Here is a 24,196-nt window from a genome sequence, read left to right as displayed (position 1 = left end):
GGGGCGAAGGTCAGGTCTGTTTGCATGGATGCCATGCTGAGTTTTTTTGTTGTTGTTTTTCCTGGGCTTTCTTTTGTCTCCTGACCACATGGCCTGGGGGTGGGGCCTAGGGGTGGGACTTCCTGCTGTAAAACAACGTGTCCCAGGACCGCGCACCTAACGGTGCGCGAAATTCTCAAACTTTGTATCTGGCCTTAATATGGTAAATAGGAAAGCCAATTAGATTTGCATAAGCCAGGGAGTCAGGAAAGTTTTAAGGATCAGATCATACTTTTGCACTATTAAAGAGCAGGCCGGGTAGGTGGGGCTCGTCAGCCATGGAAGGCAGCCCATCTCGGAGAAGGAAAACTCTAATTTCAAACCTCCACTGCCTTGTTTCTATATCCACCGATGGAAAAGGCTTCAGGAGTTAACCTCGAGGCAAAATGCGGAGCTGGAGTCCCGAAGGCAGTTCGTGTCGTTCTGCCAACTCCTGCGACGTTGCTGGAACCAGTCGTATTGGCTCTTGCCTTTCCATTGGACCATTTCAGCAACGTGGAGAGGGGGGATTTGCTGCTTGGGTAACAGCCTATCCTCCATATTGCCTTACCCGGGCTTCATGCTCTGGAGAGGACACTCCTCGATTCAGAGCATGTTACCATAGTCTCTCGAGACTGAAGGATGCCTATGATATGATTATTTCAGAAAGTGCTTAAAGATATGTTCTTTGGTTTCTGGAATGATGTTATATAGCTAATTAGATTTCCTCTGCTAAAAACAGAGTTATAGGTCCCATGTCAACGTAGAAAAACTGGCCTCAGAAACTTCCTTCCAGCTGATGCAGAAATCTTTGTCTCTGGCCTGTCTCCAGCATTAAATGTCCAATAGGAAGGAGAGGAAAGGAGGCATGCCAGAGACACTGTAAGTGGCTATGCCAGAAAAGGCTGTTGATCCCAAGGATCCATCAGTGTCTTCGCCTCAATGAAGGCAGAAGCTCTACATCATCCCTGAAATGAATCAAGCTTCATTCCAATGGAAGGGAACTGGGGAAAGCAACAAATAATTTCATCTTGGGAGGGAAAAAGAAAGCTAAAAAATAGTGTTCATCCCTTACCTCTGTCCTGCCATTGTGACTCTGGAAGGACATCGGTTGTCTCAAATGATCCAATATCAGAGTATACCAAAATAAATTTTAGAATTGTCCTGGCCAAATGTTTTAGTGTTGTTGTTTTTTTACAAATGGTGCCGTGAAATTTGGTATCCTCTTCTGTTTCTTTGCCTGCTCCTCACCCCCGAAACACTCTTGGTGAAGTTATATTAAGTTCTTTCTTGGTTCTTGTTCCATTGATACAAGACTGCCTTCACTCAACAAAGGAAGCTGAGAAACACAGTTGTCTTGCACATCTGCCTACTTTCACTGCATGGAGCCAATAGGATTCTGGTCACTGTGTTGTAAGTGGTGCATGTTAACCATGCATACTATGCTGACATGCCACAATGAAGCTTCCCTTGTCCATGAAAAATTCCTGGGGTTACTCTTTTATTGCCACTCTCTATGCAGTCCAGTAATCTAACCAGAGATTCTTTGTCAGAAACCATATTTATGGTGGTGTTTTCCTTATACAATATGAAGTTAGTAGAAGCTGGCTAAGAGCCTGACACAGCAGTTATCCTGCATAGACACAATGGTTTTTTTTTCACAATAGAGCTTGTACAGAAAAACAGTACAATGAAACAGATAATCTATAAACCGTCCTAACATACTTGTCTCAATGAAACGTCTATGAGAGAACTGTTGGAATTATCATTTTTATTATTGCTTTCTTCTCCTGGGAAACAGAACAATCTCAGCAAAGACTCACCACCAAGCCAATGACTTTAACATATTCGAAGGAATGGTCTGCCATGGCGTGCCAGTGGTGACCATTTCACGAGGCAAAGTGGCCTATCAAAGTGGAGTCTTCCATGTAGCAGCAGGAGAGGGAAGATACATCCCCCGTCCACCATTCCCTGAATATGTCTACAAACGGATCAGACAGCGGGATCAGGTATGTTTGTATTGGCTTTTAAATAGAAGTATTTTGTAAGTCTTTGCATATATTAAGGTCTCCCCCCCCCCTTTTCTCTCTTTTGAAAAAAGAAAATAGAGCAAAGGATCAGACCTCCAGTGTACTCTGGGAATTTAGCTTGAAGCTCCTTTAAAAGAAAAAAATGTAATTCCAGGGTATGATTGTTTCAAGAAGGTCCAGCTATTGAACTTTCTCTTTAGTCCTGCAACATTTCTTCAATTTTTTTATACTAGCTTTTTCCATTTTTCTTGGATATGCAGAGAAATTCTGTGTATGTTTACATGGAAGTAAGAGCCGTTTCACTCAGTGAAGCTTACTCCCTGGTATGCAGGCAGAAGATTGCATCAACTTCCTTGTTCCATTCCCACCAACTCCCAGATTTTAATGCGCTTTACATTGGGGGGTGGGAGCAAATAGTATTTTCAAGCGTAAGGTTTAAGGAACTCTGTTATAGGTCCTCATGATGGTGCAGAAAGGACAGGAGGATTCAAAGAACCATATGAGTTGTGAGATATTTTGAGCTCTTGTATACAAATACAGAATAATTCTGGGTTATTCAGCCCAAGGCCAACACAAGCTGTGTGGCAACAATTCTTAATGCAGCCAGCAACCCTCAAGTTGCTGTGAGGAGGAAACCTGGGTGGGTTTTCTTTGCTTTTCTGTTCTTACTTCCCTAGCAAATGCACATTTCTCAGTAGAGGAGAGTTCTAGTCATATGTCATATTTTTCTTTAGTACTTGCACCTATAACAGCAGGAACAGATGGAGAGGAAATAAGACACTAATGAAAGCTCCCACCCAAAACTAATAACAGCAAAGGGGGGCAGGATCAGTACAGTAGTTACATTCTGTTCCACATGCAGAATTCCCTCAGAATTTTAAGTCTTTGAGGCGAGAATTCAAAACTGATAAACTGGCAACATGGAGACGGGGGAGCACAGAGCTGCACAGCTAATGCATGAATGCGACTAGTTAGTTTTGATTAGATTGATCAGAAGCCAGACCGTCTCTTCTATGACCAGTTGACACATTACAGAATTCCTACACACAAGGCACCTAACTATAGGAATTAACATAAAACCTGCACATAACATGTGGGAGATGCCAGAGTGATCCATAGATTCCTTTTAGACCTCTCAGCTGGAATTCAGTAAAATGTCAAGTGAACACTAGTCTTACAGTGTTGTTATTAAGAGGCATGAAGAAATGTGAATGGACCTATTTGGTCATCATGATAAACCATGGTTGTGATAAGAAACAAACTCCACATTGGCTTGTGCAATCCCCTTGGCATGGCTCATTCCTGTCAAGGCATCCTGCCATCATAATCCAGGAAGTAAAAAGAGAAGGAAAAAAAAAGAGAGAGAGAGCAATTTGGATCTTGTAGCACATTTTTCAGTAATCTTACTTTACAACCTTATGCATGACTTCACATTGTGAGGACACAAGCCATTTGTATTGTCCAGTAGAGACAGTACAGTCATGGTGGCACAACTAACTTAAGACTGCAAACCAAGAATGGGGGATTGTGCCCCTCTGGATATTTTTGGGCTTCATTTCTCATAATACCCTCACGATTGGCTGTACTGACTAGGATTAATGGGAGTTAAACCCCAGCAACACCAAGAAAGCCACAATAACCTTGCCTGTTGAAAATGAGTTTTCTCAGACTTGTGTCACATCAGGAAAGCTTCTCCTATTGTAGTTGCTCCAGCTGCAGTCTTACGCGGTTTCCTGCTTAAATTAAATCCTATTGAAACCAGTGGGGGTTTAGCAGCCTAATTACACAGAGCTGCAGTCTCCATCTCTTGTTCTCATTCCTTGCTGTAAACAAAAACTTGGTCATTTGAAACAGGAGCTTTAATACAGGAATTGTATCCTTGACTACAGTGGGGATTAATTCTGAATAAAGATGTTTAGGATTGCACTGTAAATTATATATCCCTCATAATTCTGGGCCTGCACTATATTATGAAAATAAGTTAACATCTGCCACATGTATATTCAGGGTTGTAGTGGATTACTTAACAGCAGCCGTCATTTTAGCCCCTCCACACTCCCCTTCTGGAGGTCTGGGAGATTCTAAAACTCTGGAAAATCTATTAAAACTATTTCTCAGTGTTTTACACCAATCAGATTTGATGCAGGAATGAACATCAGCAAAAGTCATCTATCAAATACTGTAAAAATTGTAACTGAAGTGAGAAAATAGGCTTTTCCCATCTAGAATGACAGGAAATTATTCAGAACATTATAAAATGCACAACTTGGACTTTTTTCCCCCCGGGAGAGGCAGAAACAGGAAGACTGTATTGACTATGGGCTCCTATATGGTGGGCCTGGGGGTCTACAAGAGAGCAAACCCATGTGAATCAGCAGTTTAAAGTTCTGTTGGGATTACTAAACTAAAAGTCTCAAATTAAATGATTAATTTTAATGAAATGTTTGCAATTTTGCCCCAACTGTTTCTAAAAGGAAAAAGGATTTTTTAAGCCATTGATCATTATATACTACAGGTGTACCTTGGTTTACGAATTTAATGCGTTCTACAGAATGTTACATAATGTGAAAAATTCAGAAACCAAAATGCGGGTTGCCATAGGAATGGGGGCGGTGCTATAAACCTCCAGGCACAATGCATCCTGGGGAAGTTGTCTTCGTAAACTGAAAAAAACCCCGGAAAAAAAGAACATAAACCGAGGCATTATTTTCAATGGATTTTGCTTCATAAACCAAAAAATTATGTTAACTGAGGCGTTCGTAAACCGAGGTACCACTGTAGCTAAAATCACATATGATTTAAGAAGGTATGGTGTAATCAGTATATTTGACCTGCAGAGTTAAAAATTATTAGATGCCTTTAGTGGCTTTAACATTTACTCTGAGTATGTTCTGCCAAATGTAATCTTATGTAGACTTCCTTGGGGTTAAGCCCAATTAAACAGAGAAGCACTTACTTATGAGTAAATATACAGGGCTGAGTGTTTACTTCATCATTAGTTGGATGTTTCTTTCTGATCAAGGACCGTAAGGCTGCCTAGAGTGGTCGCAATGACCAGATAGGCGGGGTATAAATGGAATAAATAAATAAATAAATAAACGTAAGGTTCATTTCCATGCTATGGCTGCTACTTACACCATGGGCTAGGAATTCAGATTGATGCAGAATGCAGATACAACAGGAAGACTCACAACGAATTCCATGCATTCTGCATTGTGCTGCAAGGGTGTATGTAAAAGTGCAGCCAATACCACAGTCAAGAATAGAAGATGACAAATAAACTAGTAACAGAGCTTTGGCAGAGGTAACTAACCAAAAGTGTCTGACCAGGCATTTATGAGTAGTCATTAACATTCCCCTCCCCCAGAAATATTGTTGATATGAAATGAGTAATTTTGATGTCCATGCACTTACGGGAACATTAGGAGTGTACCTCCAAGGGTCCATATGGAGATCTCATATCCAAATGGAGATGATTTCTAAGGGAGATCTCAAAAGCTGTAGTAAATTGAGAAGATGAGAAAAGTTGTCATAAAGCAAGCCACAGATCGATGCTGCTAAGAATAAAGTCTTCAGCCATTAAACAGCAATGTGCAGTTTTGGTTTCGACTGTTATTTAGGAAAGCAAAAGAAGAATACAAAGCAATGAAACCCGTCATTGTCATTGCAGGTATGCCAACCTGTTCCTGTCAAGAGAGCACCGTATATGGGCAAAGTGATTTCACCCACTACCCAATGAAAATAAATCTCACAGTCCGTTTCATCTTCTACAGGTACTTGCCGCATTCAGTATTTAATATAAACTGCTTTGTTTCTCACTCCAAGTGTACTTGCATACTACACTCAGTGGGCTCAGATCCACATCACAAGACTCAAATTGTTAGCTTGTTTTTTACCCTGGTTTGTTTGATTTATACTCAGTTCTTCTACCAGAAAAAGTACTCAGATTAGCTAAGAATAATTATGAATTGAAAACGCAGCATTAGAAGACTTAGCCACTGCCTAGCCCGTGAGACCCTCAAAACACACTGTCAGGCACATGTTTGTGTGTATGTGTACTGGATACACATACAAAAATACACATCTACATCTCTCTCTCTCTCTCTCTCTCTCTCTCTCTCTATCTATCTATCTATCTATCTATCTATCTATTTTTGTATATGTGTGTCCAGTACACATACGCACACAGAGAGAGTATATAATCAATACATAGAAATACATATAAATATATTTCATAATTTTAACCTATCTCCTTAATTTTAACTTAAGCCACCCCGAGTAGACGTTGTCTAGAGGGGCGGGGTAAAAATCGAATAAATAAATAAATAATCTCCTTAAAAAGGACCCAAGGCAGCTTACAACAATTAAAAGACAGTATTTACATTAATAACAATGAGTATACAATACTAAAAGGATTAATGAATACAATACCCAAAAATATAAGCAACGCAAAAATACACGGCATGCAGCGAAGTACAATAGTCCATTTCTCAGACAGCCAGTCACTAAGGGAAGGCTTGCCTGAAGAGAAAGGTCTTTGCCTGCATCCAAAAAGACGGTGAAGATGGGGCCAGCCTGTCATCCTGTGGGAGAGAGTTCCAAAGTCTGGGAGCAGCAACAGAGAAGGCCCTCTCCTGTGTCCCATCAGATGTACCTGTGAAGGTGGTGGAACTGAGAGGAAGGCCTCTCCTGATGATCTTAACACTTGTGCAGGCTCATAAAGCGAGATGCAGCTCTTGATACCTAACGAAAGCTCTATGCAGACATTCTCCAATCTATGATCATTAAGGCCAGAGAGCAGTAGCTAGTCCTGCCCCCTTCCTTGTTACTTTTCTCAGGTAAGCAGCAGTGAGTCTGAGGAAGGGTTGTTGCGTGAGTTGGAGGCTCTATGTGTAAATCAGAACCCTGGAAAAAATCTGGGTTCTTGTCCATGCATAGAGCCTACACATGAGTAGGAACCTGTCCAGACTTGTTGCTGCTCACATGAGCAAAGTGACAAGAGAGAAGCATCGACTATTGCAATGTGCATCATTAGGAGTTGGAGCAGCTGTTACTGTTCAATTCCCTTCAAAACGCTATTTAAATGGTGCTGAAAATGTGCCTCCTCAAGCAACAAGCCAGAATGATTTCTCTGGGCTTGATATATAATTTCCAAACTGCTGGACAGCGTAGTGGATCAGGTCACTGGCTGCAGAGACAGAGGTTGGATGTTCAGTTCCCCACTGTTCCTCTTTGATAGAGGCTGGACTCCATGATCCGTAGTGTCCCTTACAAACCACTAAGCTGTTTCTAAGCAGCTTAAGTCATCATCATCACCATGATCATCATCATCATCCCGAAAGGCCTTGTCTATTTGAAAAATTGGGAGATTGCTCAATGTCTTTTTCTTTTTTTAAAAAAAGTTTCTCACATGTCTGACTGCTAGATCTGTATTTACAGCCAGACATGACAATATGACATGCATGTGTATTAATTATACACATTTAACAAATGTAGTTCTCTCCCTGGGATCTAATGCCAGTTTGTCTTGCTTTCTGGAAACTACAGGCCTAATTAATTGACTCACATATGTTCTGGGGCCTGTAAATCATGATCAGGCATACCAGCTTGTTCATTCTTGGAATCTCACTGTGCTGATTATTACACAGCACTTGTCTTTCTCTACTCCTGTCAGACCCCCTTGATTCTCCCTGCCTGTGCAGAGGAAATGCCAACAGAAGCTAAGGAACTGTGGGCGTTGTAGGTCCTGAGAGACCATATTGCAGAGCCAGACAAACTTATCTTTGTCTCTGTCAAGGCCTGAGGTAGCAGCAAGGACTATTTATAATGCCACTTATTCTCGTCTAACGTGGTTTCTGGTTGGCCCCAGCAAATCTCTAAAGATCTAGAAATAGATCAATATTCTTGGTGCTGGCTGCACACAGTGGAATGTAATTAAGCAAACAAAACAGCAATGCAGTTTATTTGATTAACCGATGTGTGTGTGTGTGTGTGTGTGTGTGTGTGTGTGTGTGTGTGTGTGTGTGTGTGTGTGTGTGTTTTAACAAATGTCCTGCTCATATATTACTAAAGGTAATAGCAAGAGAAAGGCAATCTTCCAAAGCTAACTTTTAAAAATAAAATCGCACAGTAATTTGTTCTTAATAATAATTGTCTGTTACTTCACTGTGACAGACATACAGCCTCAAGTGGCCTCCCTTGGAAGAATGCCATGGTAGAATCTACTCTTCAGCCCTCATTTTTTGAGCTTGAAGTTCAAAAAATGAACTTTGGTTCAAAAAATGAACCTGGTTCTTTTGCTGAGGCCTTGAGCAACCTCTGTGTGGTAACAGAGGGGAAAGAATATTCTTGCCCAACCTCTGGGAGACTGTGTGGGTGTGTGATGGGGACTGTATTCAGCACTGTGCAAACACACCAGTATTGACCAAGAAGCACTCTGTACTGATGTCACCCATTCAAATGAGCTGGTCGAGTTAGCTGCTGCCCCCCTACTACGATACTGACTGCCAGCAGTTAAGGCTACATTCCATAACACATCTGCCAGTGCTTTTTCTTAGCAGACCACCTCAGTCTCCACCATGGTGTCTGCTTTACAGCCTCATTATATTACCTCTTTCCAGCAACTGGTCTCAGAATTTGATTAGCCTGTCAGTTGAAGAATTTTACTACACAGGATAAAAAGAGAAAACACTTCAGGCGTACCATGCTCCTTTTCCTATTGTCTCATCTGGTCACGTGGCTATAACAAAATTATTCGAGTATCAAAACAAAAAGGGTTTTGTGGGCCCTTGGCTAAATTGTACTTAGGGCCCTTCCTTTGTACTTGCCAGTGCGACCCCAGCCCATTGGCTTGCCTTCTCTCTTTAGACCCAACCTTTCCAAAGGTGAGCACCAAGAGCAAGCAAAAGGCAAACAAAGACTGTGATTTCTTCCTCCTGTCCTGCCTCGATTGCTCAGGAAGGGAAATGAAAAGCAGCAGCAGCTACACTGATGGGGTCCTAGGGTTGGCCACTAAGCTCTATCCCACATCTGGTAATACATGACTAAGACAGAACACAGCCCACTGAGGTATGTGGCCTGAAGAATATCATGGCTTACTTACTCAGTGGTGGGATCCGTAGGTCTCAAGGAAGTAAGGCTTCTTAGAATCAGTGATCAGATTTCCATCACTCCTCTGACAATATCAAAGACCAGGAGGCAATGAAATACTGATGTTTGTTCCAGTTCAGCTATTCTATACGGAAGTATGGTGTCTAGGTGCTGGTGGAATGGGTGAGATGAAGAAAGTGACAGAGCGTGTTACATCTGCAACTGGAGCTGTTCAAATAGTAGGAAGAAATGTGCAAAATTACTTTTCATAGCTTTGGTCCTATGAGCATGCCTAGGAAAAAGACATAGCCCGAATATCATTGCTTTTATATATTTATTTAAGAACATTTAGATACTGTTAAAATATTCTAAAGTAGTTTAAAGGTAAAGGTTTCCCTTAACATTTAGTCCAGTCATGTCTGACTCTAGGGGGTGGTGCTCATCCCCGTTTCCAAGCCGTAGAGCCAGTGTTTGTCCGTAGAAAGTTTCCGTGGTCACGTGGCCAGCGCGACTAGACATGGAATGCCGTTACCTTCCCACCGTGGTGGTACTCGTATTTTTACATGCTTTCAAACTGCTAGGTTAGCAGGAGCTGGGACAAGCGACGGGAGCTCACTCTGTCACGTGGATTCGATCTTACAATGGTTCATCTTCTGACCTTGCAGCACAGAGGCTTCTGCAGTTTAGCCCGCAGCGCCACCACATCCCTTGTCTGAAGTAGTTTACAATTGTAAAAAAGCAAAACATCCAAACGCGCAATAGAACAAAACAATAAACAGTGGTAAAATTATAAAATACTTCATTAAAATCACTAAAGGCAACTAAAGGCTAACAACCAGGAAAATATCTGGGCATAGAAACGAAACTAGAAACCAGAACAGACTTTTCAGTCCATGTGCATAATAAGAGTACCTTCCCCAAACAGTCAGCTATTGCATTTGTACCAGTTGCAATCTGTAAACCAAACTCAATATACCAGCTCCACGTAAAGCATATTACGAAATCTTGAGGTTACGAGTACAGTCACTGTATGCTCACAGCCCTTTCTGGCAATAGTATCAACTGTTGTACCAAATGGAGCTGGTTATAAATGGGAGGACTTTTGAAGGTTAATATCATTTCTGTCTTGCCTTTACAGATGAAAGCGATTCTGTTGTTCTTATAATGGAGCCACATTACCCTACAATTCTGATTTCTACCCTTGAAGATTCCTAAATGATTTACTAGTATGGCAATACAGCTCTGATTATGTCAATGTGTAAATGGCATTTTCCCTTCTATTATTTTTGACCACTACTGTCTCTTGGAAACTTCTAGAAAGATAAGCTGTTTCATTGTGAATCATCTACCATATTATCATGTGAACATTTTCTCAAGGCCACTGGGGATTTTAAATGAGGACACAAGGGAATTTAAAAACCCCAGAGCCATATCATAATTAAGATGTCAAAACTGTAATTAATTATGGGATCAGCCTGCTAACAAGAAGCAATCAAGAAGGTGTCCATAATAAGGGATGGAAAAATAATATTTTTGCATTTGGGTATCTATATACTTTGATTTTTTTAATTATTATTTTTATTATCATTTTTATTTTTAGATAAAGGATTCTTCCTCTTATTGTACAGTTTTGCCATGCTCTAAACCTCATTTGTTTCTAACTTATACGAGAAAAGGTAGGATAATTGGAAAAGAACTACTATACATCATTCAATAGGTGTCTAGTTTGCAAATAGACTTGAGCATAAATCAAGGGGTCGTGGATACATCTGATAAAGATTACAGCCAGTAACTAACTGCTTCCAGCATCTTTCTTGCTTAAAACTGAAGTCTTCCGAAACTGAGCTTCTAAAGAACTTTGGAGCTCCAGACACTTTCCAAAGCGTTCTCTTCATGAAAAAGTCTTGGTCTTCAAGAGGATATTACTTCTGAAGAGAGCAATGTTTTCCTTCATCGGTCCCAGAAAGAAATCTGTCTGACCATAATATGAGATCCTGTTGCCAGATCTAGCTTGGATTAAACCTAGGACCCTCACACATACCACACATGTTTTGCCAAATTTTCCCACTGCACACTGTGTGCCAGAACAAACCCCCTTTCTGTACATCTGAATTCTCTATTTTTTCTGTTTACAAGTCCACCAGTACATCTAAATGAAGCGTTGAACCATGAACTAAAGCAGGTCATAAAGAAGTATGGAGCAATTTCTCCGGGAAACTATGTAACTTAGTTTTGAGATTTAGTCGGGGGAGAAGGGGAAGAAAAAGAAGAAACATGCAGACCCTTTTAGTATTTTATACATTTTATATAGGACATATTGTGGGTTTGTCACTGGACTGGTTCTGCCAGTTTGGATTGCTATCGTAAAACAACTGGGTCACTCTTTCATTAATTTTTCAAACTGCAGCTGATCTGATTTGGGGATTCCCCCCCCCCCCCAGATCTAACACAATATCGTTTTTCACTGCCTTAGAAAAACACAAAATAAGCAGAAATTCTACATTTTAGAATGTGGTGGAATGCGGTGAGTTCAGAGGGCAAGTTGAGGTTTTGTATAAGCAGCCGTCACTCGTGCACGCAAGAACGATTGGTGGGAGAACGAGGTCACAGCATGGCTGGAAGCAACATTAGAAAAGAAATCCAGTAACCCTAATTGGCTCTCAAAAACTAAAACCCTTCGTTTCAAATTTGCATCGTTCACGTTGAGTCGAAAGCTGAAGTTCTTTCATCTGTGAAAAATGAAACATGAAGTGGAAGGTGGCTGGAGGGACTGATGACACTTGGGTGATGATAGAGATGTAACAGGAAAGAAAATATCCACCCACACAAGAGTGGCAAAGAAAAGAGAGGAGCCGCAGAAGGGACGAAGACCTCGCAGGAGGCGGGGACTGAACATCTCAGTTTCTATAGAAGGCACAAGGAAACACATCAAAACTATATTGGAAGAAATATGAATTAGGTAGAGTTATTACTTCACCAGTTGTATATTTCAGTCACTTTACTACTAAATCACTTGGTGAGTTTAAGATGGGAAAACTAATCCAGTGTGAGAAAAATTAAATCCACTGGGAGGGGGGCGGTTCCATTCACATAGGTTCTTTAAAGACGTCCTTTGCATTGTTATATGTTGCTGTCTTCGGACACATCCTTCTCTTTCTTCTTGGAACTCCTCATTGCTTGGAGGATGGGGAACCAGAAATGTAACTGAAGAGAAAAGGGAAAGAATTATTTTTACAGTTACAGATGCCTTGCCTCATGTCTTTCATGGTTCAGGAACAGGGAGTTAAATTTTCACATTCTTTTTTTCTCTCTGTCTGTCTGAAGAAGGAGAAGGGAAACCAAAGTACATATAAATCCAGTAGTGAGCCCTAATTAGAGTAGACCCACTGAAACAATTTGAAATTAGGAAGTCAGTACCTTTATATAATTGATTCAGTGAGTCTATCCCAGTTGGGTTTAACAATTGGATTTAGATAGGGGTTCCCAAACCTGGACTTTAACTCCCAGAAGCCCTGAACAAACACTGTGCTAGCTATGGTTTCTGGGAGCTGTAGTCCAAGAATGTCTGGGAAAGGTTTAATTATGGACCTTAACTGCTGTGTTCCCATGCCATTCTAAATGAGATATAGTCATGGTTATATGTGTAGAAATGGCACCTGAAATTGATCTAAGCAACCCTTTTATCACAGATGTGTTACTTACAACAGCAGCATAGGAGTGCCCAATAGATAAAAATGGATTTACCTGTTTGTTATCATATATATAAATATTTTTCTGGTACTATTCATTAAAAATGTGGAAACATTGTCACCTCAAGGATAAGGACAGCTTAGTCAAATTAGAATAGAAGTGGGAAATCATTGGCCTTTCAGATATTTTGGACTTCAGTTTCCAAAAGCCCTAGTCACCATGGTCAATGGTGACTAAATTCCCATGATCAAGGGAATTGTAGTTAAGAACTTTCAGTCAGACAGAGGTTCTACTCCTGCATTAGGTGGAACTTCAGGACCAGGCTATTAAGTTTTAAATGCCAAACTGGCACTATATTCCACGCTGTTTGTAATTTACCGTTGCAAATGAATTTAGTTTCCTTTTCACATTTCTCTCTGAGAGCTTTGATCTTCTTTTCAATAATTTTGCATGCAGATACTCTATCCGTTTCATGTCTGTGGTGGGAAAGAACGATGTCATCACCAGTATTTTTAGTTGTGTAAGCATAGAAGTCAACAGCCCAAGCACAATTAAAAAAAAGATGATAGGTCCCAGTTGAATCCACGTTTCCGAAAGGGAGTGGACTGGTGTAGGGATGCAGGCGTGCTCAAAGACAGGAATCTTAAAGGAAGTCTTGTTGGCAGCAATCTCACCATCACTGAAGATGAATTTACCAGCATTTTTCTGTTCGGGAAAACATTTAAAAAATGGTAACAAATGAAGCCAGCATTGATGTGGATCCCTCCCATAAAATATCTAACATCTTACACTTCAAAGCCCATCCTGAAGAAGAATTACAATTCAACAATGAAACATAACAAGGATTTTGTATGTTTAACCTCATGTTATAGGATATCAATGTATGTAACAAAGGGATCAAACACAATGTGCCATCGTTAAAACTAACAAATGCATTTCAGTAGGCGCTTCCATGGATTTGAGTCCACTTCTTCGGGCTTCTTTTTGTCCCTGAAGAGAGGAATTATCATCCACAAAAGTTTGTGCTGAAATAAAAATCTTAATCTTGAAAGTGTCCTCCACCTTTTGTTCTGTTTTTTGTTATACATACTCTCTTAATTGATGCTCAAACCTGCTCTGGACCATTGCTTATGCTGGTGCGTGGTCATTTGATAAATACCTCGCAGCACCTATGAAACTTCTGAAGGCCTCATGTGTAGTACAGCTGAGAAGGCTTAGGATAAGAAAATAATAAGAGTCACTCTGGAACAAGATTAAAGCCATCACCAGGTGTGCAGAAAGGGGTGGCTCCGAATTTGTTGGGAGGAGAAAAGTGCTAGTTCTGCCTTCACATGCTTTCCCAGCAGGGGAACAATCTGAAGAGGAGATAATGTGCTCCATGTCCACACTTATTACATGATCATGTAGAAATATACGTATTCTAAATGTGGAGAACACTCACTTCAGACTGCATTCTCCACACTCAAAGAACAACAATAGGGGGAGTGAGACTGGCACTCCTCACCTGCACTCAGATTAAACCCCTTATTTTCTTAGCGTCTGAATAAGGCTCACAGATTCATCTGTTTTATTACCTACTTCCTAGCAGTCACCAACTTAATTCTTCTGGGCTCTCTGGGAAAACAAAATAAGGATAGCCAAGAAGCATAAAAACCATAATGAAATAAATGTAGTGTAAACAAATGAACAGTGAATTTAATTTTAATGAACAACGAATGAAACAAATGTACTTTTTAATGCTGAAAATGAACAGAATAATGAAATGAAAAAAATTATGCACACCTAGTGGATTCAATGCATTAATTATGAATCAAGAAGTGCTTTTTCTCTGTGTTAAATCTACTCTAAAGTAATTTCACTGAATGAAACCTAAGTTTAAGTATTATAGCAGAGGGAACAAAATACAGTCTGTCAATATTCTCTCCGCGGTACACATAATTGTGCCATCTTCCATCATAACCCTCTTCAGTCATCTTTTTTTCTAAGCTAATATGGCCCTATAAATTTTAGGCTTTCTTAATATGGATAGGATCTGAGGACCAAGAGAAGAAATGATTTACACGTTGCTAGAAGCAGAGTAATAGGTCTCTTTATTGTAACACAAGCTTGCCTTAATCTGCATTTGGAAATTAATTTGCAGTCATAACTGTCCCCAATGTGTGGCTATCACAGGTGGCTCATGAACAAAATAGGAGGCACCTCAAACCACAGACTGGCCCAGTAGCTGGATCAAGGATTTGTGTAAAGGCATTTTCACGCTGGAAGTTTTCAAGTTCAGTAGCTCCCCCACATATTTATATTATCTCCCTACATTATATATTAGCCAGTTTATTTTCAAGTTAGTTAGTTCCCCTAGTAATAAGGCAGACCCTGGTGTAGCCCAATAGTTTTATGAGACTTAGGTAACTTGCAGCTGGCTAATGGGCAGGGAGTACAACATTGCAATCTGTTGTGGAGGACAGTAAAGACTAGACCCAACACTTGACCTGAGCTATGGAGAGTTAGCATCAAATCTCTGATCCTCCATGAAGTTCAACTTTGTTGACTATTATTGCTTATGTCAACCTGCCACACAGCTTTAACCCCCTCCCTTTCATTGACTGTATGCTTCAAAAATCACAGAATAATTAAGTTGGACAGGGATTAAAAGGCAGGAATCCAGATCAAAGCAGTTCTGACAGATGGCTGTCCAGTTTTCTCTTGAATGCCTCCATAGTTGGAGCGCTCACCAACTCCCGAGGTAATTGGTTCCATTGTCATCCTGCTCTAACAGTTACGAGGTTTTTCCTGATGTAGTCAGCCTAAATCTGGCTTCCTGTAGCTTGACCCCCTTTGTTGTGGGTCCTGCACTCTGGAATGATTGAGAACAACTCCTGTCCCTCCTTTGTATGGCTATCTTTCAAGAATTTTATAAGTGCTCTTATATCCCTCTCAGTCTTATTTTCTCAAGGCTAAACATGCCCAGGTCTTCCAGTCTTTCCTCATAGGGCTTGGTTTCCAGTCCCCTGATCATCCTTGTCGGCCTCCTCTGAACTTATTCCAGTTTGTGATCAACCTTCTTAAAGTGCAGTGTCCAGAATTGGGCACAGAACTCTAGATGATGTTTAACCAGTGCTGAATAGAGGGGGACTAGTACCTTACGGGATTTGTAGACTACTGTTAATGTGTCCTAAAATAGCAAAAGTGGCTGCAAAAGTGGTTTGCAGGAGGAAAAGCAAAACACAAATGTGGCATAGAAATATAAACCACATGCTAATTCCTTCCAAAAATTGGTATTGGAGAGCTTTTAACATATTAATAATTGGTCACTAGGGTGAGTACTGAGCTACCAGAGCAGGCTGATAGCACCATAATTCAGGGTACTAAAGATCCTATATAACTGAGAAAAGGTAATCTCCAGACTAAATGACTGGACAATCACAGTGGCTGCCACTACTAACCATAAATATTTTATTTCCATAGAATGTTGCAATGGTCTTAATGTTATTTTTTTAAAAAGCTATTGCAAGATTTAATAGGTAATGTGCACCTGTCACTGGTTATTATTTAATGATAACTAAATTATGAATCTTTGAGCTCAGAGATAGTAGACCTCTAACTTCTATACTGCTAGGACAAACAATAGGATACAGCTGTTCCCTGCTTGGTTTTCTTCCAAGAACCCCTGGAAATGTCTGTGCAACCATGAACCTACTTATAGTTTGCAAGAATGCAAACTCAGAATGTTAACACCAGCCTTGGAGCAGTAAAAATATACTAAGACTAAAATTGAATGATTGCAGTGCTGTTACACTTCAGAAATAGATTTTAAATAGCACGGGGACCTTTTGCAATGATGACCTGGCCTTGCAGACAGTCTGCCAAAGTACCCTAGGGAATAAAGCTTTAGTTTTGTGCTTAATTACCAAAAATAGGTTCTCATTCCTTGGAACAAGACCACGATCCCTAATATTTCTTCTACCTAAATAGGGGTTGCTTGTGCTAATGGAAGAAAAGAAGGTCAGTGCATCCACACTCAACCCCTTTTTCTTTGTTGATTGAGGGACTACACCTTGACACTAGAAACAGTTGTCAGGGATTAATTTGTACCTCACAAATTATGTTGGTAATTACTGCAGAAGGAGGAGCTCTGTGGCTACTAATGTATTTGCATGTCCTAAATTGCGCAGAGGGGGTGATCAGGTAAAGGTAAAGGTTCCCCTTGACATTTAGTCCAGTCGTGTCCGACTCTAGGGCGCGGTGCTCATCCCCGTTTCCAAGCCAGTGTTTGTCCGTAGACAGTTTCCGTGGTCACGTGGCCAGCACGACTAGGCATGGAATGCCATTACCTTCCCACCGAGGTGGTACCTATTTATCTAGTCGCATTTTTACACGCTTTCGGACTGCTAGGTTGGCAGGAGGTGTGATCAGGCACAGATGCAAATCTGATATTTGTAGGGTTGTACATAGCTTCCCCTCACAGGTACTACAGTTCCCGCCTGCCTGTTGACAGACAGACACATAGACAAATACTATGCTCCTGCTTTATTTACTTTTTGAACAATAAATTACCTGACGACTCACATAGAGAGAGAGAGAGAGAGAGAGAGAGAGAGAGAGGAGATTTCACTGTGCCATAACACAGCAGCAGGTGTTATTTAAAATCCTTTCCTGTTTCGTTGTCATTGGACGCTAAGCACTAGCTCTGTTGGTGAACCCAAATGCCCTGCTTTTTGGAACACCTGAGTTTCTTATAATTGCTTCTTGGATAAATGGTTTCTTTAGGGTGAAAAGGAGAAACTGATTGCTCAGCACAACCTGCTGTAACAGGTGGTAATGGGAAAGGAACCTGCTGAGAGGTAAAAAAAAAAAGACAGGAGGAAAAATGTGAGCTATGTTACTAACGCAAAGAAATGCCTCATTGCTTACTGGATATCCTTCCATTTCCAAAGTTACCAAGGGATTGTATCCTTTACATGAGAGAGCTCATGGAGGTCCGTTTCACAGTGCATGGGTTTTTCATGTTGCAAGGAGTGATTACAGAATTCTGCCCCCTTCTCTCTGTTCTGTATGGAGAAAATGACCCTCCAAATGTCCTCGTAATTGCCCAGGTTCCATTCAAGCTTTGAATGTGTCTTGCAGGGACTCTTCCTCTGTCAGCAGTGCTTACTCACATGTGGTGGCAGCGCTCTGAGCAATGATGAGCAGCTGAGTCTGGCTATGTTTCTAAGGCCAGACTAGGTGATACAATTAGCATCTTACTAGAGCTTCTTTAATAGATTACATGTGTTTATCCTAACATGGGCTTGCTTCAATCTACATGTTGATTCGCCTGCTTTTGCTTTGTGATTGGTTATTGGGAAGTAAATATGGGCCTCCTTGCAAGCGAATTGCTCAAGCACCCAGTTCTGAAGGAATTACATGTCTGAAGGAACATGTTATAGAAAGAGATATAAGTTCCTTTAAGACATGATTTGTTTCTGAAATCTTGGGTCCCCATCCTATATATGCCATTGTTCCAAGGCACCTTCCTTTCTGACCTTGTGGAAGAATAACTTCTTTACTACTAGCAACTAGTTGTATTTTGTATTTCTCTATGCAATAAACCTGTTTGGTCTATGAGGGAGGGATTATTCCATCTCTGTAGCCCTTTCTCTGTCTGTCTTTCCATGGAGATAGCAGGACAAGCTGATAATAAAGACCAGTATTTGAGGGAGACTCCAAGCATCTTCCAACTCCACGGACCTTCTTATTCTTGCTGTTGCAGTAGGAAATGTCAGATTTTTACATTTCTTTCTTTTATTTAATGCTATGTCTTTAAAAGTTGTCTATGATCTTGCTTGATGATCTCACTTCTACTCTCAACTCACTGCCATCACCACCAGAGAGGATGTCCAGCCATCATTAGCACTAAGGCATATCCTTGCAAGTCGTTTGTAATGTGTAAGATAAGCTAACCTGCCTGTTTCCTTCCAAGGCAATGCTTGCTTTCCTTGGAGGGAATGGAGGCAAGGGCTCAATAGCAAGAGGTCAGAGAAGGTAGAAATGCCTTTGAAGTGACACCCAGCTCAACATGACTTGAATGGGATGTCATGCTGAATGGTGGCAATTCACATTTTGATTTTTCCTACAAGGCTTACACCATCCATGACTTCATACACAGGAACAAATCAGGCAGGATTTTTAGAGTCCACTGGTCACTCATGGTAATGTGGCTGATCTAGACAAGTGGCCTACTTCTTTGCTTGGCCTGCAACATGGTGGTGGAAACAGCAGGAATAACAGGTATGGCCTTCTACTCTTCCCGGCCTGGGAGTTTTTTCTTTCTCAAACGGAAGCTCCTAAAACGAGTGTGTCTAAGCCAGGTCTTTGGAAATTACTTTTTCAAGTAACTAGTTACAATTCTGTTTTCAAGCCTGTCTCCTCTAAGCAGTCATAGTTCAAATGTAACTGTTTCCTTTCCCACTTGTCAAAAGAAAGAGGCACCCTTTAATAATGGAAAGACACATATAAATTCACACATACTCTTAGGTTTTTTTTTGTATAAAACCTATGCCTGCCTCGTATAATAGAAAATAGAAAATCCATCTCTCGTTGTCGACAACTCATCAGCTGAACTGAATAATATTCCTTCACCTCTTAGTGAGGCAACTCCCCTTAACTATAAAGGTAGTTAGAATAAGCCCAAGTGGAGGGAAGATATCCCTCGTGGTGTTACCACCACAATGTTGTATAATTATACTATTTATTGTTGTGGAAAGGAACTCATTACACTAAATTCATTATTTATAACCAGTTATTTCAGCATTCTGAACCTTACATCTAGTGTCATAATGGCAACTCCCAAAACAGAGGCAGTAGCAGGGCCTAGAAAAGATTATGAGGACAAGGTGGATGTGTCCCATAATCCACCTCTTTCCCCTCCAAAAACAATCCACTGCAGTTGCTCAAAGGACTTAGGTTCCACCACTGAGCAACCGTACCCTACCAATTGTGCACCTCCTATTCCTCTAGCCACACCAGATGTAGACATGATGGATGTCTCAGACTAAGATGTGGTTTTAAAACTTTAATTTGCATGCCTTTAAAACTGTGGGTCTCCTCTTCTGTGCCACTCACCCGTCTGCTATAATAATGAGTTTTTGGCCTAGGTTTCTTCTGCATAAGACTTGTATCCAAAGCAATAGAAGCCAGAAAAAAGTGCTAAGCTACTTACATGGTAATATAATTTCACATGGACCTCTAGTTCAGGGAAATCTTGGAGATGCTTGCTCACTGAAAAAATGAGCCAGTACAGCAGATAATCTACTGCGGCAAAGACAGTCCAAATGGAAACATTAGCAACCACAGGGATAAAAAAGTATGCGATGCATTTCCTCTCTTTGTGTGTTTGGCAAAAAGATGGGACCGTTGCATACACTTTCCTTTCTTCTTTACTGAGGGGAAGGACGGAAAGCTTTCGTTGTTGCCTCTGCTGCTCATCGTAACGAATGAATGCCTTTGTAATGTAGATGTTCTTAAACTTGACCTTGTGCAGGTTCTGGAATTTTCGGATGAAGAGATATGTCCCAAGAATAATGAAAGCAGTGCCCAGGAGTGGGGGCACTTTTTTCACCAGGCTGGTTTGTACAGCTAGTACGGACGAGATCTGGCTGGTGACATTTGTGATGGCCATCCTTGTCTCGTTCAGCCTCACCTTCCAGTCTTCATCTGAAACTGAATACGACACATTCAGTTTGTCCTCCAATACTACAATATATTTAAAGGGGTTTCCCAGGACCTTGCTCTGACCGTAAATCCACCAAATTGCTTCAGTGTACTTGCTGAGAAAGGACAAGCGCTGGGTTTCAAGAATGCAGCTTATACTACCTGCCAGCTGCTTTAGATTGTAAAAAATATTTCTGATGTGACCAGCAACCAGGGCACCTGTCCCAGCAGCAATGAGTGTATTTCTTCCTTCACGCATGCCACAGGAAAGGAAAAACAGGGATGCAAAACAGCGCAGGTACTTAAAGAAGCACAAACCAAAGGTAAGGACGATCCACAGAAATGAGAACAAGACTGCAGTAAACGTGGGATAGTCCTTTAGTAAGGAATACCCAGCAAGGAACAGAAATGTGTTTGCTGCCAAACTGACAGAACTGCAGATTGCAAAAAGGAGTATCAGGTTCTTCCAACCAGGCTTCCTTTCAGACACAAAACGATTCCACATGCGCTCAGCCAATAGAATGAAACAAGTCATTTTTCTAGACGTGGCCTAGATCCCGTCAATGGTGACTGGAGCTGGAGACAGACAGAAGGGAGCAGTCAGAGAAGGCACTGATGGAGTTATGTTTCAATAAGGGGCTTGCTCAAAACTGAAAAGACAACATGCATCCAGCGTATCTAAATCCAAGGCATACACAAGCTAAGCTTAACAGGATCCAGATAAGCAGCTTATAAACATCATAGTCTAGCTTTAATGTGACCTTCTATTATGATTTCATTGACCTTTTATATCTGGTCTACAGGAGACCTATCATGGAAGCGTATTGAACACATGGGGGTAGGGAATCAACGAGAAGTTGGAAAAGTTACTTTTTCATGCCATTTCCCAGAATCCCACACACTGGCCCTTGCTGGTAAGGTATACTGGGAGTTGATAGTGTAGAAAGTGACTCTTCCAATATCTGGCTGCACATTGCCACTGGGCTCAGGGTGAAAATGGGTGTTGTAGCCATATTTTCCATGTGCCACTGGGACACTCTTTCTATCTTTTCTTACTTTGTAAAATAAATTTCAAAACCCCAGCACTTAAAAGATATTAGTCCCATTATTTACACTCTAACTGCAAATGTAACTTTGCAGCTGTCACTTCCTCCTGCCTCCTCCTATGGTTTCAACAGAATAACATTTCATTCTCTAAAGAGACAAAGCTGATTTACATGCATATTAGATTTTTAACACACCATAATCAATCAGATTCTAATTAAATAAGATAAACCTTTCCAATTTTACCCTGTAATGAGAATCTTTAATTTTATAAGGATAACATTATTTTGTATATCAATATCAGCAAGTTTCTATGAAATGGGATAGATGTCTATATAACTACAGAACCTAAAGCTATTAATATAGTTCTTCTTTGCCATTTTCTCCCTCAGCCATGTGCCTATATTATTATCTCTTCTTGCTCCAGACTAAACGAGAAACAGTAGGATTTTTCATTCTGAACGGTACTGCCTAGGAATCTGAGTTTGAAAACAAATAACATTTATCTGTAACTTTTTTGGGGGTAGCAGGTATGACAGTTTAAAGTAATTATGTTTCAAAACTAAAGTAACAATTGAGAAGAAAGTAATTTTAATAGTGTAATGGTAAAGTTTTCAAATTTACTTTTTAAGGGCACTTTTGATGGCCATTTTAAAGGGTTTTTTGCTTTCTCTAATCAATCTTAAAACAGCCTTCCCCCCCACTCCACTCCCAACCCCCCCAAAAAGGAAGAAACTAAAAGAACAAAAATATATGAATCTACGTAAAGATCAATGAATTACTTTTATTCAGTAATGAGTAATGAATTCTTTTACAAAATTGGCTTTCCAAGCTCTGCCTAGCATCCAGCACTGTGAGATAAGATCATTCCCCATCACCCATCTGCCCCATTTGTGTACATTGTAAAACATCATACTATTTACAGAATTGTTCACCCTACTTCCGTAATCAGAGCATCAATGTATACCTACTAATGAAATCTAGTCATGCCCTCCAGAGAAAATGGAAAGAGTGTAATTCCATCTTCTGCATAAAAATCCTTCAGACACTTGAAGGCAGGCATCATGTCTCCTTGTCGCCCTTTTCCCAGGGGAAACATATACTGCTCTCTCAGCCACAACGTCATTCAGCTCCTACCATCACAGTCACACTTTTATGGATGTTGCCCAATATTAACCTTCTTAAAATGGAGTACCAGAACTAGACACAGTATTTCAGATTTGGCCTGAAATATGTGGGGGAAGAAGCAAATGGCCCATATTTTATTTCTTATTGTTAATTTGTATCGTTCCTGTTATTACTCATTTAGAGTATACTTAAAAACAAAGTTCTGAATAATACAGTACTTACAGGTTTCCCTTCAAGCTCAGTTAAGATTCTTCCTGTCGTGATGCTTCCCGGTTGCAAGGAGACGTACTAACTGAGGATGATAGATAAGTTTATTATGAGTCAGTCCCACCATCTAACCAACCCACACAACTCATGAGTCAGACAACTGACAATGGTGAAATGGTTCTGGGTTTGAGGGTAGTAAATGTGGGAGTGTTTATAAGAAGGACTGCTGCTGATCTGAACATAGCAGGAAAGATCCTCAAATGAAAATAAAAGAGGTTTTTAATGTGTGTTGAATATATGTATTGGAACTGGACTAGACATAACATGAATCATTGCAAAATGGAGCCATCTAGACATGGGAATAGAAAGGAATTTTGAAGCTTTGCTTCTGTTACATGAGTGGAGTCAAAGCACCACAGCCTTTCACCCTCTTACGTACTATGGACCCAGTCTTAGTTTCCTCAGAACTACTATCCAGAATGAATGAATGAACGAATATCAGGCATATAATGACCAGTGTGTATGTGTTCCAAATAAAAACTGCATAGTAAGTTCTCCCCCAAGAAAACTCCCCCCAAGTGAGAAGCACATGGCTTGTGAGAAACATTTCATCAGATGCAGGTGGTGGCACATTGTATGAGAAAAGAGAAGTGTGACTATTTTGCAATTGCCTTGCTTTGACACTGAGAGTACAAGTGACTGAAACAGAAAGAATTAGTTTAGTTCCCATTAAATCTAGAACAACAAATAGTAATATGGTTTATCTAAATAATAGAAACATTACTTTTCTGGACCACTATTGCCAGAATTTCTCCAGCCAGCTGCTGGCTTGGGGATCCTGGCAGTGCTAATCCAAAAACATTACTTTTCCAAGCTCAGTGTTTACCTGAGATCCATTCTATACATTATAGCATGAAAATTGAGTTTGGCACTAATTATCCACTTGTGTGGACTTATTTACTGTATTCATTTGCCAGCGGCCAAATAAATTTAGAGTTGGAAAAAAAATACAAACTCACATTTAAAAGTATGCATAGATATTGGGGGGCATCCAAACACCCTACAATGAATAATACAACACACACAACAACTATCATATTGCAACACAATTTTCCAGAAAGCTGGTTCCTTCATCAGATGTTGGGAGCATGGGGCCACTGTTGACCACTGGAACAGAACTAACATTTGTTGAGATAGTAACAATCTTGCATGCTTTGTAACACTGTTCATTTAAGAAGTCCCTCTTGTCTCTCCTTGCTATTCTTTGGAAGTCTGCATTAAATTTTCTGTAACTTCCCCTATCT

At 40.5% G+C, this 24,196-nt stretch overlaps 2 protein-coding genes across 3 annotated transcripts in view; one reads left to right on the top strand and one right to left on the bottom strand.

Annotated features, from left to right (window-relative positions):
- DPYS (dihydropyrimidinase) overlaps positions 1-10,929 on the top strand; it is a 61,470-nt gene extending 50,541 nt beyond the window's left edge. The window contains exons 8-10 of the mRNA XM_020783451.3: positions 1,820-2,027; positions 5,719-5,821; positions 10,276-10,929. Of these exons, the coding sequence (XP_020639110.3) occupies positions 1,820-2,027; positions 5,719-5,787 (277 nt within the window). The 3' untranslated portion in view covers positions 5,788-5,821; positions 10,276-10,929. The remainder of the gene's footprint in view (positions 1-1,819; positions 2,028-5,718; positions 5,822-10,275) is intronic.
- Positions 10,930-11,421: 492 nt separating this feature from the next.
- Positions 11,422-24,196, bottom strand: part of DCSTAMP (dendrocyte expressed seven transmembrane protein) — a 28,846-nt gene continuing 16,071 nt past the window's right edge. The window contains exons 2-5 of one of the 2 annotated variants that reach the window (XM_078393676.1): positions 22,908-22,977; positions 20,023-21,089; positions 13,206-13,532; positions 11,422-12,341 (exon numbers count right to left, since the gene is read on the bottom strand). In XM_078393676.1, the coding sequence (XP_078249802.1) occupies positions 12,258-12,341; positions 13,206-13,532; positions 20,023-21,048 (1,437 nt within the window). In that variant the 5' untranslated portion in view covers positions 21,049-21,089; positions 22,908-22,977 and the 3' untranslated portion in view covers positions 11,422-12,257. Of the gene's footprint in view, positions 12,342-13,205; positions 13,533-20,022; positions 21,090-22,907; positions 23,045-24,196 lie in introns of those variants that run through there. The other variant, XM_020783448.3, reaches the window with a different exon arrangement.

This window comes from Pogona vitticeps, chromosome 4, assembly GCF_051106095.1.
Source record: "Pogona vitticeps strain Pit_001003342236 chromosome 4, PviZW2.1, whole genome shotgun sequence".
Lineage (NCBI taxonomy): Eukaryota > Metazoa > Chordata > Lepidosauria > Squamata > Agamidae > Pogona > Pogona vitticeps.
Note: the sequence above shows the minus strand (reverse complement) of the source record. Positions and strands in the feature narration are given on the sequence as shown.